This window comes from Sorex fumeus, unplaced genomic scaffold, assembly GCF_029834395.1.
Source record: "Sorex fumeus unplaced genomic scaffold, SorFum_2.1 ptg000032l, whole genome shotgun sequence".
Taxonomy (NCBI): Eukaryota; Metazoa; Chordata; class Mammalia; order Eulipotyphla; family Soricidae; genus Sorex; species Sorex fumeus.
Genome location: NW_026606089.1, coordinates 12,007,125 through 12,021,902, shown reverse-complemented (window position 1 = coordinate 12,021,902; position 14,778 = coordinate 12,007,125). Strand labels below are relative to the sequence as shown.

At 55.1% G+C, this 14,778-nt stretch overlaps 1 protein-coding gene across 7 annotated transcripts; it reads left to right on the top strand.

Annotated features, from left to right (window-relative positions):
- The first annotated feature begins 637 nt into the window (after nucleotides 1-637).
- On the top strand, nucleotides 638-13,797 carry NEFH (neurofilament heavy chain). Of its 7 annotated transcripts, none has more exons than XM_056116511.1 (6): nucleotides 638-1,590; nucleotides 3,372-3,571; nucleotides 6,645-6,769; nucleotides 11,593-12,136; nucleotides 12,251-12,424; nucleotides 12,467-13,797. In XM_056116511.1, exons 1-6 carry the CDS (start codon nucleotides 708-710, stop codon nucleotides 13,577-13,579), a joined length of 3,039 nt encoding a protein of 1,012 aa, XP_055972486.1. In that variant the 5' UTR covers nucleotides 638-707; the 3' UTR covers nucleotides 13,580-13,797. The 7 variants fall into 7 exon arrangements, with proteins under 7 accessions (XP_055972486.1, XP_055972484.1, XP_055972483.1 ...); XM_056116509.1 differs by having other exon boundaries at nucleotides 11,593-12,310; nucleotides 12,365-12,424; XM_056116508.1 differs by having other exon boundaries at nucleotides 11,593-12,424; nucleotides 12,503-13,797.
- Nucleotides 13,798-14,778: the final 981 nt, after the last annotated feature.

Genomic DNA, 14,778 nt, shown 5'->3' with positions numbered 1-14,778 from the left:
CTAAGCTTCTTGGGAACCCTCGTACCCCCAGGTGGGCTTTACTCTCCATCCTCTCCGGTACCCCTCATCAGAGTCGGCTTGCCATCCCCTCCACTCCAAAGGCTGCCGAGTTTCCCGTGTGGCTACAGGGGTGCCGTGGACCTCGGTAAGAGGTCCTGGTTCTGCCTCCCGGGCGTCCACCGCTTCCGTTATCTCCCGCTCCCTCCCCTGCAACCCGCAGCCCCCCATCCCGAAGTCCTCTCCAACTCCCAGGACGCGCTCGCTCGCTCGCGCTCCCTCTCCTGCCGCACCGGGGTCCCGGCATCCTGCTGACTCCGCAGACTCTCACGGGCTCCCTCTCCCCCTTCCCCCTCCGCGAGGTGCCCTCTCCGCGTCCCGAGCCCCTTCTCTCAGCGTGCACTCCGCACCCAGGGTCTCCCCCGACTGGTCCCGGCCCCAGCCCTGAGCCGGGTTGCGGGGGGGGGGATCCGGCAGGCAGAGTCCCTCCCCGCGCGCTCCGTAACCCCTCGGCCCCGCCCCGCCCACTGCGGCGGAGCCGGGCCGGGGCAGAGGGTGGGGGAGGCGGCGGCGAGAGCCGCTCGGGCCGGCCCCCCCGCCCCCCGGGCGCCGAGGGGCCGGGCCGGCCGGGCGCGCTATAAAAGGGCCCGCGCGCCGGCGCTGCCGCAGTGCCGCCCGCTCCGTCCCGGCCGCGCACCTGCTCCGGCACGATGATGAGTTTCGGCGGCGCCGACGCGCTCCTGGGCGCCCCGTTCGGGCCGCTGCTGGGCGGCGGCGGCGGCGGCGGCCTGCACTTCGCGCTGGGCCGCAAGGGCGCGGCGCGCTCGGCCGCCGGCTCGTCCAGCGGCTTCCACTCGTGGGCGCGGACGTCCGCGAGCTCCGCGTCGGCCTCCGCCGGCCGCTTCCGCGCCGCGGCCGCCGCCTCCAGCACCGACTCGCTGGACACGCTGAGCAACGGGCCCGAGGGCTGCGCGGCGGCGGCGGCGGCGGCGCGCAGCGAGAAGGAGCAGCTGCAGGCGCTCAACGACCGCTTCGCCGTCTACATCGACAAGGTGCTGCAGCTCGAGGCGCACAACCGCAGCCTGGAGGGCGAGGCGGCGGCGCTGCGGCAGCAGCAGGCGGGCCGCGCGGCCATGGGCGAGCTGTACGAGCGCGAGGTGCGCGAGATGCGCGGCGCCGTGCTGCGGCTGGGCGCGGCGCGCGGGCAGCTGCGCCTGGAGCAGGAGCACCTGCTGGAGGACATCGCGCACGTGCGCCAGCGCCTGGACGACGAGGCCCGGCAGCGCGAGGAGGCCGAGGCGGCGGCGCGCGCGCTCGCCCGCTTCGCGCAGGAGGCCGAGGCGGCGCGCGCCGAGCTGCAGAAGAAGGCGCAGGCGCTGCAGGACGAGTGCGGCTACCTGCGGCGCCAGCACCAGGAGGAGGTGGGCGAGCTGCTCGGCCAGATCCAGGGCTGCGGCGCGGCGCAGGCGCAGGCGCACGCCGAGGCGCGCGACGCCCTCAAGTGCGACGTGACGTCGGCGCTGCGCGAGATCCGCGCGCAGCTCGAGGGCCACGCGGTGCAGAGCACGCTGCAGTCGGAGGAGTGGTTCCGAGGTGGGCGCGGCGCCGGCGTGGGGGGCGGGCGGGGCGGGGTCCTGCTCTCTGGCTCTCTGCTTCCCTCCGCGATGCAGTGAAGTCAGGTCCCGTCCGGAGCTCCCGAGCAACCCGCGAGGCTCCCGGTCAGGTGCATGAGGATCTCTGCCCTCCTCTGCTCAGTGTGCGGACCCCGTTCTGGGAACCCCGTTCTCGTTTTGCGCCTCACGGTCCTCCCAGCTGCGTGCAGGGAAGCGCCTCTCGCCTGCTTCCTCCCCACCGCCAGTGACTGAGTATCTGGGCTGCTGCCCCATGCGCCCAGGGATGCCCCCCACCTCACAGGAGCTGGGACCCTTCTAACACTGCCCCTTCCTCCCCGCCACTCCGCCCTCCCCCCACTCCAAGTCAGCTCGTGCTGCAGCAGCTCAAGCTGTGCGCAGCGACTGTCCCCCGTCTCTTTTTTTGTGTTGAAAAAGGGAGGTGGCCCCCGCTGGGCGGCTCCTGATCTTTCCCAAGCCCACCGGGAGACTTCTGAACTGGCGGGTGGGAGTGGGGCGTGTGCTGAAGCTTCAACATTGTTCAGTGGGTAAAAAATCCTTACCAGGAAGATTTCTTCTTTCCAGCAGTGCCAGCAGGGGAAGCAGGGACGACCAGGGCTGGGACATGCGGCTTTTCTTGTCCTTCTCTGTCCTCTGCAGCTGCTGAGAGGTCCCCTCCCCCTCTCTGCAGCAAGGCTTCTCCCAGGGCACCCCTTTGCTCTTTGCGTCTCTTTATGCTGGCAGCCACCCCAGGACTTCTTTTCCACTCCCCACTCATCCCCAGCTTCTCTGCTTCCTTCCCGGGTCCCGGACCTGGGGTCATTCTCCCAGGATCCACGGTGTTCATGTTCAGGACTAGGCTAGTCTCCAGGCCCCTACTGAAGGTCTTCTGGGAACAAGCAGCCTCATCGCATTGGCAGTCAGGGTGACTATTGGCAGCTCAGGGGGTCCCTCTGCTAGAGAAGGCGCAGCCAGGTAGAGGACAGGGCAGAGGAGCCGCCTGCCACAGCGTGACCTTGGACTCCACAGAAGCCTCCAGGGAAGGGACTGTGGCTCCGTGCTGACCTGATTGCTCACAGCACCTCGTGCCTCTGAAGGTCACAGGCTCAAACCCCAAGCCCTGTGACCAGGTTTTGCGTCCAGACCCTGCGCAGCACTGCCGACCTTCTAGGACACAGGGGCTTCCGGACACGGAGAGATTGCAGTGACTGGTGCTGACTTGGGTTCCATCACTGGCATCCCATATGGTACCCTGGGCCCTTCCAATAGCGTAGAGCCAGGAGTAAACCCTTAGCACTGCTGGATGTGTGTCCCCCATCCCTGCAAAAAAAGGGGGGGCATTTCCTCTGCTCTGCAGCATTTCCAGTTCCTTAAAGGGGAAGCAACCTGATCTTTGGGACCAGAGAGCACAGTGGGTAGGGTGCTTGCCTTGCACATGGCCAACCAGGGTTCTGTTCCCAGCAGCCCATATAGTCCCCCAGGCCAGCCAGGAATAATTCCTGAGCACAGAGCTAGGAACAAACCCTGAGCATCTCCAGGTGTGGCCCAAAATAGAAAAGGAAAAGGAAAGAAAGAGAAAGAAAGAAAAATCCCAGCACTTGCCCCCTGCTGAGGACTCCAGGCAATGGAAACCCTTTTTTCTCGAGAGCAGGGTAAGTGAGTATCCCCAGTGTCTGGAGCACAACTGATGTGAGGTCACCTCCCACAGGAGCCCGAGAACCCAGATCTAGGTGTGTCTGACACTCCCCCTCTCTTATCCCCCAGTGCGGCTGGATCGCCTGTCAGAGGCAGCCAAGGTGAACACGGATGCCATGCGCTCCGCGCAGGAGGAGATCATGGAGTATCGGCGCCAGTTGCAGGCTCGGACCACAGAGCTGGAGGCGCTCAAAGGCACCAAGGACTCGCTGGAAAGGCAGCGCTCAGACCTGGAAGACAGGCACCAGGCAGACATCGCCTCCTACCAGGTGAGCCAGGGAGGGCCCATGGGCAGCTGCTCAGTGGCTGAGCTCAGGGATCATGCCTGGTGGGTTTGGGAGACGGTATGGGATGCCAGGCATTGAACCCAGGTCAACCGCGTGCAAGGCAAGCGCCCTCGGCGCTGTGCTGTCGCTGCGGCCCCGTTGCTGCACTGGTCTCTGCCCCTTGGCGCAGGCTGACAGTGCTCACAGCCATGGTCCTTGGAGTCAGACAAAACAGGGGTGCTAGAGAACCCCTGCCTCTTGGAATTTCTTTCTTGTTTTGGTGTGGGGAGGGGGTTTAGGCCACACCTGGCAGTGCTCAGGGTCTCTTTTGAGCTCCATTCTTGGGGGCTTACTTCCCACAGCCCTTGGAGAACCGTGTAGTGTAGGGATCAAACCGGGGTTGGCCTCATGGAAGGCAAGTGCCTTACTATCTCTCCAGCCCTGAATCTGAAGACTTTCAGTGCCATGATGGGAGAGCGAGCGAGCGAGCGAGCGAGCGAGCGAGAGAGAGAGAGACAGACAGACAGACAGACAGACAGAGACAGACACAGAGACACAGAGACAGAGGGAGGGAGAGAGAGAGGATAGAGAACCAGTGTGGGGGTAAGGCACTTGCCTTCTGTGAAAACTGGGATCAGCAGTTTGATCCCTGGCCCCTGCTATGGTCCCCCAAGCACCTCCAGGAGTGACTTCTGTACATAGAAACAGTCTGGGAATGTGACTCAGTGGTAGAGCATTGGTCTTGTCTGTTAAGGCCCTGAGTTTGATCCCCAGCACTAGAAAGAAAGGGGAGAGGGAAGGGGATGGGGGAGGAAAGGGCAAGAAAGAAGGAGAAAGGGGGACTGGAGCGATAGCACAGTGGGTAGGGCAATTTGCCTTGCACGCGGCCAACCCAGGTTCGAGTCCCAGCATCCAGTATGGTCCCCCGAGCACTGCTAGGAGTAATTACTGAGTTCATGAGCCAGGAGTAACCCCCGTGCGTTGTCAGGTGTCACCCAAAAAGCGAAAAAAAAAAGGAGAAGGGAAGGGAAGGAAGGGAAAAAGAAAGGGAGGGAGGGACTCTGGGGTACTCTGTAAACAGTAGCCAGAGTCTGTGAGTGAGTCGGGAGCCTGGGCAGGCGGGACAGATCCCCCTGTTAAAGCCAGCTGAGGGCCAGTGAGATGGCTCAGTAGGCTGGAGCACAGACTGCATGCAAGAGGCCCAGGGCCAGTCCCTGGCATCACATGATCCCTCTGTACCTCTACTAGGAGCAACGTCTGAGCACTGAGCTCGGAGCAGTCTGCAGCAACAGTGGGCATGGCCCCCAAAAGCAAAAGGGAAAAAGACAACAGACAAAATAGGAAGATCACTTTGGGGGAGGAGTGGTGGGAAATAAGGCATTCTATTGAGGATCTTTAAGGAATCCAACATTTTCAGCCTCGCCAGGATCCCCCAGCAGTCCCACTGCAGAAAGCAAGAATATCGCTTTTAAAGAACTTCCTGTGCAAATAATTTGTGGTGATTATCGAAAAAAGAAGGCAAAAACCCCCAAAATCAGCCATAATGGTTCACTTTAAGCTGTGGTTCCAGTGGGCTTGGGTTTGGGTAGGGCTTTAATTCATACTGAACATCCTTTAAGTATTTTCTGTCATCAATAATAGATGCTTTTGAGCTCTTACCATGGGATGAGCACTGTTTTGTTTCATTTTGTGGTTCACACAGGTAGTACTCAGGGCGTACTCCTGGCGGCCTTGTGGGACCATGTGGGATCCTGGGAATTGAACCCAGGTTAGCCATGTGCAAGGCAACTGCCCTCTATGGCCATGCTATCACTCAGGCCCCAGAACTTTGTTTTTTGAGGGGATTATTTTTCGTTTTGATCATACCTTCTGGTGCTCTGGGGTTACTCCTTGCTCTCAGAAATTATTCCTGGCAAAGATTGTTCCACGGTTTGGAAGCATGCCTCGTGCTGGGAGAAAAGGCAGTTAGGATGGAGAAGGGACCACTAAGTAAGTGATGGAGGGATCACTTGGGATGGGAGATGCATGCTGAAAGTAGACTAAGGACCAAAATTGATGGCCTCTCAGCATCTGTATTGCAAACCATAATGCCCAAAAGTAGAGAGAGAGAGAGTAAGAAGGAAGGAGCCTGCCACAGAGGTAGGGGGTCGGATGGGGTGGGGGTGGTGGGAGAGACACTGGGAACACTGGTGGTGGAAAATGAGCACTGGTGGAGGGATGGGTGCTTGATCATTCTGTGACTCACAACTTAATCATGAACGTTTGTTATTGAATCTCACAGTGGTTCAATAAAAAGAATCTTTAAAAAATTATTCCTGGCAGTGCTCAGGGTACTGTATGGAATGCCAGAGTGTGAATCGGGGTCAGCTGTGTGCAAGGCAAATGCCCTACCTACTGTACTATCACTCTAGCCCCCCCCCTTTCTTTTCTTTTTGGGTCACACCTGGTGATGCACAGGGGTTACTCCTGGCTCTGTACTCAGGAATTACTCCTGGTGGTGCTCAGAGGACCATATGGGATGCTGGGAATCGAACCCGGGTCGGCCGCATAAAAGGCAAAAACCCTGACCCACTGTGCTATTGCTCCAGCCCCGCCCCCCTTTTTAAACTTAATTTTGGACCACACCAGGTAGTGCTCAGGGATCACTCTTGGAGGTGCGCAGGAGACCATGTTGGATACCAGGGATCAAACCTGGGTTGGACGCATGCAAGGCAAATGCCCTGCCCACTGTGCTACCGCTCCAGCTCTGAGGTGGGCACTGTGGAGCACAGAGAGAACAGTTCCCATTGAGTATTTTCTTATTTTAAGGGATGTGCAGAAACAGGGCTGGGGCGATGACTCAGGGGGCTGGAGGACAGGCTTTGTATGTGGGTCCCCTGAGCATGGCTGAAGTGAAAAACAAGACACCTCACCCATCATCCCATCAATCGGTGATAACTGTTGGTGGCAGGTGGTGTGTTTCATTCCAGACTCTGGCCCCCGAGATCACATGCACAGCTGGACCTTGGCTGTAGGTGATCTCCAGGTCCATGCAGTGTTGGCTGGTGTGTGACGGGTGTGTGCCTCTTCTCCCCAGGATGCCATCCAGCAGCTGGACAGTGAGCTGAGGAGCACTAAGTGGGAGATGGCGGCCCAACTCCGAGAGTACCAAGATCTGCTCAATGTCAAGATGGCTCTGGACATCGAGATTGCTGCCTACAGGTGGGCAAGTCTGGGGCTCCAGGGGTGAGGATCCTGATGTTCATATGAGGACATCGGTCTTGGGGTTCAAAGCTTGAGAGGCATTGTGCCTGTCTTAAGAGTCAAAAATCAGGGCTGGGGGGCTGGAGAGATAGCACAGCGAGTAGGGCATTTGCCTTGCACACGGCCGACCTGGGTTCGATTCCCAGCATCCCATATGGTCCTGAGCACCGCCAGGAGTAACTCCTGAGTGCAGAGCCAGGAGTAACCCCTGTGCATCACAAGGTGTGACTCAAAAAGCAAAAATAAAAAATAATCAGGGCTGGAGTGACAGTACAGTGGGTAGGGCGTTTGCCTTGCATGCAGCCAACCTGGGTTCGATTCCCAGCATCCCATATGGTCCCCTGAGCACTGCCAGATGTAACTCCTGAGTGCAGAGCTGGGAGTAACCCCTGTGCATCGCTGGGTGTGACCCAAAAAGCCAAAAAAAAAAAAGTCAAAAGTCTTTTTTTTGAGTTGGAAAAGGTAGATCTCATAAGATTTACTGTCTAGGGGCTGGAGCAATAGTACAGTGGTAGGGCACTTGCCTTGTTTACAGCCAACTTGGGTTCAACCCTTTGTACCCCATATGTATCCTTGAGCCCCACCAGGACTGATTTGTGAGCAGAGATCCAGGAGTCAGCCCTGAGTACCTCTGGGTATGACCCCAAAATGAAACAAAATTTACCATCTAGCCATTTTAGTGGGTTTTGATGTTGTTGTTTGGAAGGGTACGCCTGGCATTGTTGGGGGGGGCTTGTTACCTCCTCAGTACTTTGGGGTTCTGGAGATGCTCTGGGGTCCATGTGGTACTAGGAAATAAACCCCAAGGTTTCTAAATGCAAAGCATGTTCTTTGACACAGACACATTGCGTTATCTCCCAGGCCCATTTAATTATTTTTATTTATTTTCTTTGATTTTTGGGTGGTGTTCATGGGTTACTCCTGTGCTCAGTGCTCTGTGTTCAGGGCAGAGTTCTAGGGGATCGTATGCAGTGTCAGGGATTGAGCCAGTGATGGTAATGTGCATGACATGCACTTTACTCCTGTACCATTTCTCTGGCCCCCATTTAACTATTTTTATTATTTCTGGGGGTTTGGGGAAGGCACACCCAGCTGCGCTCAGGACCTACTCCTGGATCTGCATTCAGGGATCACTTCTGGTAGTGCTTGGGGGACCTGTGGGGTGCCAGGGATCGAACCCAGGTCCGCTGTGTGCGAGGCACGTGCTTTAGTTGCTGTACTGTCTCTCCAGCCCTCATTTAACAATTTTAAAGTTATGACTCAGGAGTTGGAGCAATAGGATAGCGCGGAGGGCGTTTGTCTTGCACACGGCCAACCCAGGCTCAATCGCCAGCATCCCATATGGTCCCCCAAGCACCACCAGGGTTGATTCCAGAGCCAGGAGTAACCCGAGCATCACTGGGCATAGCCCCCCCGCCAAAACAAAACAAAACTGAAAATTGCGATTCAAGCCAGGATACAGCTCAGCGGTACGGCACATGCCTGACCTACATGTATTAGGCCCCTAGAGCCAATTCCTAGGGCATGCAGGTGTTTGCTATTCAGTCGCTTTAGCACATTTATACCACTGTTGTGACCATTCCACCATCATCTCTAGAACTTTTTCCATCTTCCCAATCTGCAACTCTGCACCTTAAATAGAAACTTCTCAGTCCCTTCTCTTGCAACCATCATTTTGCTTTCTGAGAAGCAGATATCTTTTCTTTTGGGGGGTGGAGCTCTTTTTTCTTTTTCTTTTTGCCATGTTTGGGGAGTGTTCCTCACTCTGTACTCAGAATTGACCCCTAGTGGTAACTCAGAGGACCATGTCTGGTGCCAGGAATTGTTTTTTGGGTTTTTTTTTTTTTTTTTTTTTTTTGCTTTTTGGGTCACATATGGTGATGTACAAGGGTTACTCCTGGCTCTGCACTCAGGAGTTACTCCTGGCAGTGCTTAGGGGACCATATGGGATGCTGGGAATCTACCCCTCGGCTGCGTGCAAGGCAAATGCCCTACCCGCTGTGCTATCGCTCCAGCCCCAATCCCTCCCAGCCAAGGAAGGCAAGGAAGGCTAGAAGCCTGGGCTTTGGCTCGGAGTGTGACCTTGAGGCTCAGGGACTCATTTCATTCCCACCAGTAGAAGGGCTCGTGCCTAAGGTATGGGTCTGGACAAACCAGGTTCTAACCCCACCTCAGCTTCAGGCCAGGAAGAGGCCAGATGGTGCAGGTCACAATTTTTTTTTTCTTTTTGGGTCACACCCAGCGATGCACAGGGGTTACTCCTGGCTCATGCACTCATGAATTACTCCCGGCGGTGCTCAGGGGACCATATGGGATGCTGGGAATCGAACCCGGGTCAGCCACGTGCAAGGCAAACACCCTACCCGCTGTGCTACTGCTCCAGCCCTGGTGCCAGGAATTGAACCGGGGTTGAATATGCAAGGCAACCATGTTACCCCTCTATTATCTCTCTGGCCCAAGACAAAAATTTTTGTTTTCTTTTGGGGCCACCCTCAGAAGTTCTCAGGGTTTTCTCCTGGTGGGGCTCAGGGACCATATGGAGTGTTGGGGTTGAACCATGTTGGCTGCATGGAGAACAAGTACCTTACCCGCTGTACTGTCTCTGTGGTCCTACCAAGTCAAGAATCTTAAGCATCATCTTTCATTTGGACAATGACTTAGTGTTAAGTCATTGTTAAGCCAGTCAAAGGCTTTCTTTGGAGGAAACAAAAGTACCTGAGTTTTCAGGGAACTTTTCAACTGTCCCTGTGTCTCAGGGTTTCTTAGCTGTTGAGCATGATAATCTGGTTTGGTTTCCCCTATAATGGAGAGGATGATAATAGTAACTCCAAGAAGGTGGTGTGGGGGAAAGGTGCTGATCCCACCTATGAGCTGACCCCCAACTAATGCAGGGAGCCCTGGGCTGCCCAGAGAAAAGTCCTGAGGAAGTGGAAGCCTTGAGAAAGCCATGAAACCCCCCAACTCAGCAGGTTTTTGCTCAAGAGGCTGGATGACACAGGAGGCACTGTCCGAGGTGCTGACTGGTGATTCTACGTTTGCCACGTCTTGTTCTAGTCTTGTAGTCTGGACTCTCAAACATGTTCAGTGAACTAGCGTAGTAAGGATCATCCGGGAGCCCACTAAAAGGCAGACTTGGGGCCAGAGAGAAGGTACAGCAGCTAGGGCACTTGCCTTGCATGCGGCTTTGATCTGTGGCACCCATAAACTCTCCGAGTCCCAGCGAGGTCAGGGGCGCCAGGAGTGATGACTTCTGAGCAAAGAGCCAGGAGTTATCTCTGACTGCTATGGAGTGTGAACGTAAAATAAGATAAAAATAAAAGGTAACCTCAGCCCAGACCTACTAATCAAAATCTGCATTTGATACCAGGCCGTTTGAGTGCATTTCTGTCTTGGATTTTTGGCCGTGTTGGGAATGCAACCTGGGACCTTACACATGCAAAGCAACTGCTCTGCTGTGGAGCCAGTTCCCCGGCATAGAACAGCGTGAGGTCGGGATTGCCGTGGCACCTCCTCTGATGGAGGCTCTACCTGATAATTTTCATTCCTTATCTCATTAAAACTACCCTATGATCCTCTTTTGCCAGTGAGGAAACTGACGCTTTAAAAGTTTGGCTCAGGGGGGCTGGAGCGATAGCACAGTAGGTAGGGCATTTGCCTTGCACACGGCCAACCCAGGTTCGATTCCCAGCATCCCATATGGTCCCTTGAGCATTGCTAGGGGTAATTTCTGAGAGCAGAGCCAGGAGTAACCCTTGTGCATCTCTGGGTATGACCCAAAGAGAAAAAAAAAAGCAAAAAAAAAAAAAAAAAAGAAAAGTTTGGCTCAGGGCCCAGAAAGATAGTACAAAGGTATTTTTCTCAAATTCAGACATTACATCTGATCCCTTGAAAACTGCCAGGAGAGGCTCCTGAGTATGAGAATAGAAAGTTTGGCTTGCTGAAAGTCACATACCCAGTAAATTGCAAAAAGTGGAAACTGTCCTCACCTCCCTATTTCTAAAACTAAGGAATAAAGAAGAGGTGGCAGGAGACCTTGACATTTAAAAGGAACCTTTTAAGAGATATCAAATCCAAGTTTGAGTGCTCAGGGCTTACTCCTGGCACCGGGTGAACTCAAGGAATCATGTGTGGTTCAGCATTTCGAACCTGGGTCAGTGGTATGCGAGGCAAGCACCCTACCTGTTGTACTATCACTCCATATCACTCCGGCCTTAAACCCAAATGTGTAAAGGTGGAACTATGTGTTCCCAACTTTCTTGAATGTCATTTTAGTTGGGGGAACAGTAGTAGGATTTTCATTAATGTAGAAATTCTTTGGGGGCAGTTTTCTGTGAGGGTTGGGAGAAGGTTGTTTTGTTTTACAAGCTGCATTAAACATGAGTGATGCCAGTGGGGTTCAGATTATCCATGGTCTCTGGGGTTCTCTGCTAGGTGACTTGCCCTACTGTGAAAGTGCCCAGTATTCACATTTCTTCTCTGCTGACGCCCATGTCATTGCATGCTGTCGACCTTCAGAGGAGCTCAAGAAGACCCCAAGTTCAACCATTTGCTTGGAGTTGACAGTAAAATATTCTGGGGCTGGAGAGATAGTTCAGAGGCTGAGACACTTACCTATGTGCAGCTGACCCTGGTTTGATCCTGGTTGATCCCCCACCCTGACATCTGGTTCCCTGAGCACTACCAGGAGTGAGCCCTGAGCAAAGAGTCAGGAGTAAACCCTGCGTGTCACTAGGTGTGGGCCAAAATACTGAGAGCAAAATGTTCTGTTCTCCATTCTGCAGGAAACTCTTGGAGGGTGAAGAGTGCCGGATAGGCTTTGGTCCAAGTCCTTTCTCCCTTCCAGAAGGACTCCCCAAAATCCCCTCCGCAACTACTCACATAAAGGTCAAAAGTGAAGAGATGATCAAAGTGGTAGAAAAGTCAGAGAAGGAAACTGTGATTGTGGAGGAACAGACAGAGGAGATCCAGGTAACTGAAGAAGTGACTGAAGAAGAGGAGAAAGAGGCCAAAGAGGAAGAGGGGGAAGAGGAAGAAGGGGAAGAGGAGGAGGAAGCAGAAGGAGGAGAAGCCGAGAAATCTCCCCCAGCAGAAGAGACTGAGCAGGAGGCCAAGTCCCCAGTAAAAGAAGAAGCCAAGTCCCCTGCTGGGGTGCAGTCCCCAGAGAAGGCCAAGTCACCAGAGGAGGAAGCAAAATTGCCTCCTGAGGTGAGGACACCAGTGAAGGCTAAGTCCCCCATGAAAGAAGAGGCAAAATCGCCAGCTGCAATCAAGTCCCCTGAAAAGGCCAAGTCCCCAGAGAAAGAAGAGGCCAAGTCCCCTGAGAAGGCCAAGTCCCCAGAGAAAGAAGAAGCCAAGTCCCCTGAGAAGGCCAAGTCCCCAGTGGAGGCCAAGTCCCCTGAGAAGGCCAAGTCCCCTGTGGAGGCCAAGTCCCCTGAGAAGGCCAAGTCCCCTGTGGAGGCCAAGGCTCCAGAGAAAGAAGAGGCCAAGTCCCCACTGGAAGTCAAGTCTCCTGAGAAGGCCAAGTCCCCCATGGAGGTCAAATCCCCAGTGAAGGCCAAGTCCCCAGAGAAAGAAGAGGCCAAGTCCCCTGAGAAGCCCAAGTCCCCACCAGAAGTCAAGTCCCCTGAAAAGATCAAGACCCCAGAGAAAGAAGAGGCCAAGTCCCCTGAGAAGGCCAAGTCTCCTGTAGAGGCCAAGTCCCCTGAGAAGACCAAATCCCCTGTGGAGGCTAAGTCCCCTGAGAAGGCCAAGTCCCCTATAGAGGCCAAGTCCCCTGAGAAGACCAAATCCCCTGTGGAGGCCAAGTCTCCTGAGAAGGCCAAGACCCCAGAGAAAGAAGAGGCCAAGACCCCTGAGAAGGCCAAATCCCCTGTGGAGATCAAGTCCCCTGAGAAGGCCAAGACCCCAGAGAAAGAAGAGGCCAAGTCCCCTGAGAAGGCCAAGTCCCCAATGAAGGAGGAAGCCAAGTCCCCCATAAAGGCCAAGACTCTTGATGTGAAGTCTCCAGAAACTAAGACGGTAGTGAAGGAGGAAGTGAGGTCTCCTGCAGACATTAAGTCCCCTGAGAAAGCCAAAAGCCCTGTCACAGAGGAGGTGAAATCCCAAGAGAAGGCCAAATCTCCAGAGAAGGAGGAGGCCAAGGCGCCTGAGAAGGAGGTCCCAAAGAAAGCAGAGGCCAAGTCCCCCACGAAGGAGGAGGAGGTGAAAGCCAAAGAACCCCCAAAGAAGGAAGAGAAAGCGCCAGCCGCACCAAAAACTGAGGAGAAGGATGGTGCAAAAGCCGAGGGGCCCAAGAAGGAGGCTGCCAAGCCAGAGGGAGAGAAGAAGGAACCTGCTGGGGAACAGCCCCAAGAAGCCAAGGTGGAAGTCAAGAAGGAGGAGGCCCAAGAGAAGAAAAAGGCAGTGACTCCTGAGAAGGAGGCTCCCGCCAAGGCGAAAGAAGACGCCAAACCCAAGGAGAAGGCTGAGGAGGCCAAGAGGGAACCGGAAGACACCAAGGCCAAAGAGGTCAGCAAAGCGGCTGAGAAGGAGCCGGAAAAGCCAAAGCGGGAAGAGACACCAGTCACCTCAGGGCAAAAGGAGTCCAAGGAGGAGAAGGCCCCCGAGGCCAAGAAGCCTGAGGAGAAGCCCAAAACAGAGGCCCAAGGCAAGGAAGAGCCCAGCAAAGGCAAGACGGAAAAGGCCGAGAAATCCTCCAGCACAGACCAGAGAGACAGCAGGCCCCCAGAGAAGGCCCCAGAAGACAAGGCCACGAAAGGGGAAAAGTAAGGCCGGGAGCAAGGCACAAGCAGAATAGCCAAAGACACTCACGAGGGCCGAGAGTTCAAGGGTTGACGGAATGAATTTTCATCTTTTTCTTCTTCCTCGTCGTCAAGTCAGGACAGAGTCTGCTTAGCTGATGGGGCCCTCGCTCACCAAACAGGAATTTCTATTTTAGCAATATGTTAGCAAGAGAGGACAGCCCCCCTCCCCCACCTTACCCCTTACCCCCCTGCCCCAAACTCTCCCCTGGCCGATGGACAAATATGATAGCTTAGGTAGCTGAATGTGCTGTATATTGAATGGCCCACGAAAATACTTGACTGCACAGCTGGCCCCTTCCTTTCCAAATAAGTGCATTTATTTCCTGTGTGTGCAACTGACAGGTGACCGCAATCATGAATGAGCAGTTAGAAACACATTATGCTTGAGATGTCTTAACCTATTCCCAAATGCCTTCTGTTTTCCAAAGGAGTGATCGGAGCCCTTGCCCAGAGCTCTCCATCCTGGGAAGCGCCGGAGCAGGTGGGGCGGGGCTCTGGCCACTCAGTCATGCCAGGGCAAACTTTTCCACTGGCGTCCACTTTCAATTGCTTCTGTGCAATAAAACCAAGTGCTTATAAGGTGAAGCCACTGCTGCTGGTCCTTATTCCTTTCCTTTGGGCAGGGGAGGGGGACAGGGCTAGGGATCAGTCTTGAGAGGGCACAGGGCTGAGCAAGACTCCGAGGTCTCCTGAGGGTTGAGGACTAGGGATGTGCTATTCCTGGGGTGCAAGCAGTGTTTTGTTTTGTGCTGGTACAGAGGTGGCCGGATGTGTGATTTCTCAGTGTGGTCTGTGCACCACTTTCAGCAGTAGCAGCTGGGACCTGATAAACAGATTTGAGGGGGCTGGAGCGAGAGTGCAGCAAGTAAGGCCTTGTACGTGGCCGACCCGGGTTTGATCCCGGGTATCCCATAAGGTCCCCTGAGCACTGTCAGGAGTGATCCCTGAGCAAAGAGCCAGGAGTAAGCCTTGAGCATCGCTGGGCGTGGCCCCCAAAACAAAAAACTACCCAAAGAACCAGATTAGTTCCTTCCATCCCAGACCAGGAGGGTGCATGCTTCACCTGCCCCCTCTTGACTGGGAGGCCCCCAGAAGTGTGGGAACAGGTGAGGTCCAAGGATATCTAAGAGTGTTTTTCTAGGGCTCCGCCTCTATCTCTTTGCT

Bases quoted from the DNA above. Each gene is read 5' to 3' on its own strand.
- NEFH (XM_056116513.1), top strand. From the start codon at position 708: ATGATGAGTTTCGGCGGCGCCGACGCGCTCCTGGGCGCCCCGTTCGGG. The intron at 1,591-3,371 runs GTGGGCGCGGCG...CTTATCCCCCAG, and splicing joins GTCGGAGGAGTGGTTCCGAG to TGCGGCTGGATCGCCTGTCA. The intron at 6,770-11,592 runs GTGGGCAAGTCT...TCCATTCTGCAG, and splicing joins ATCGAGATTGCTGCCTACAG to GAAACTCTTGGAGGGTGAAG.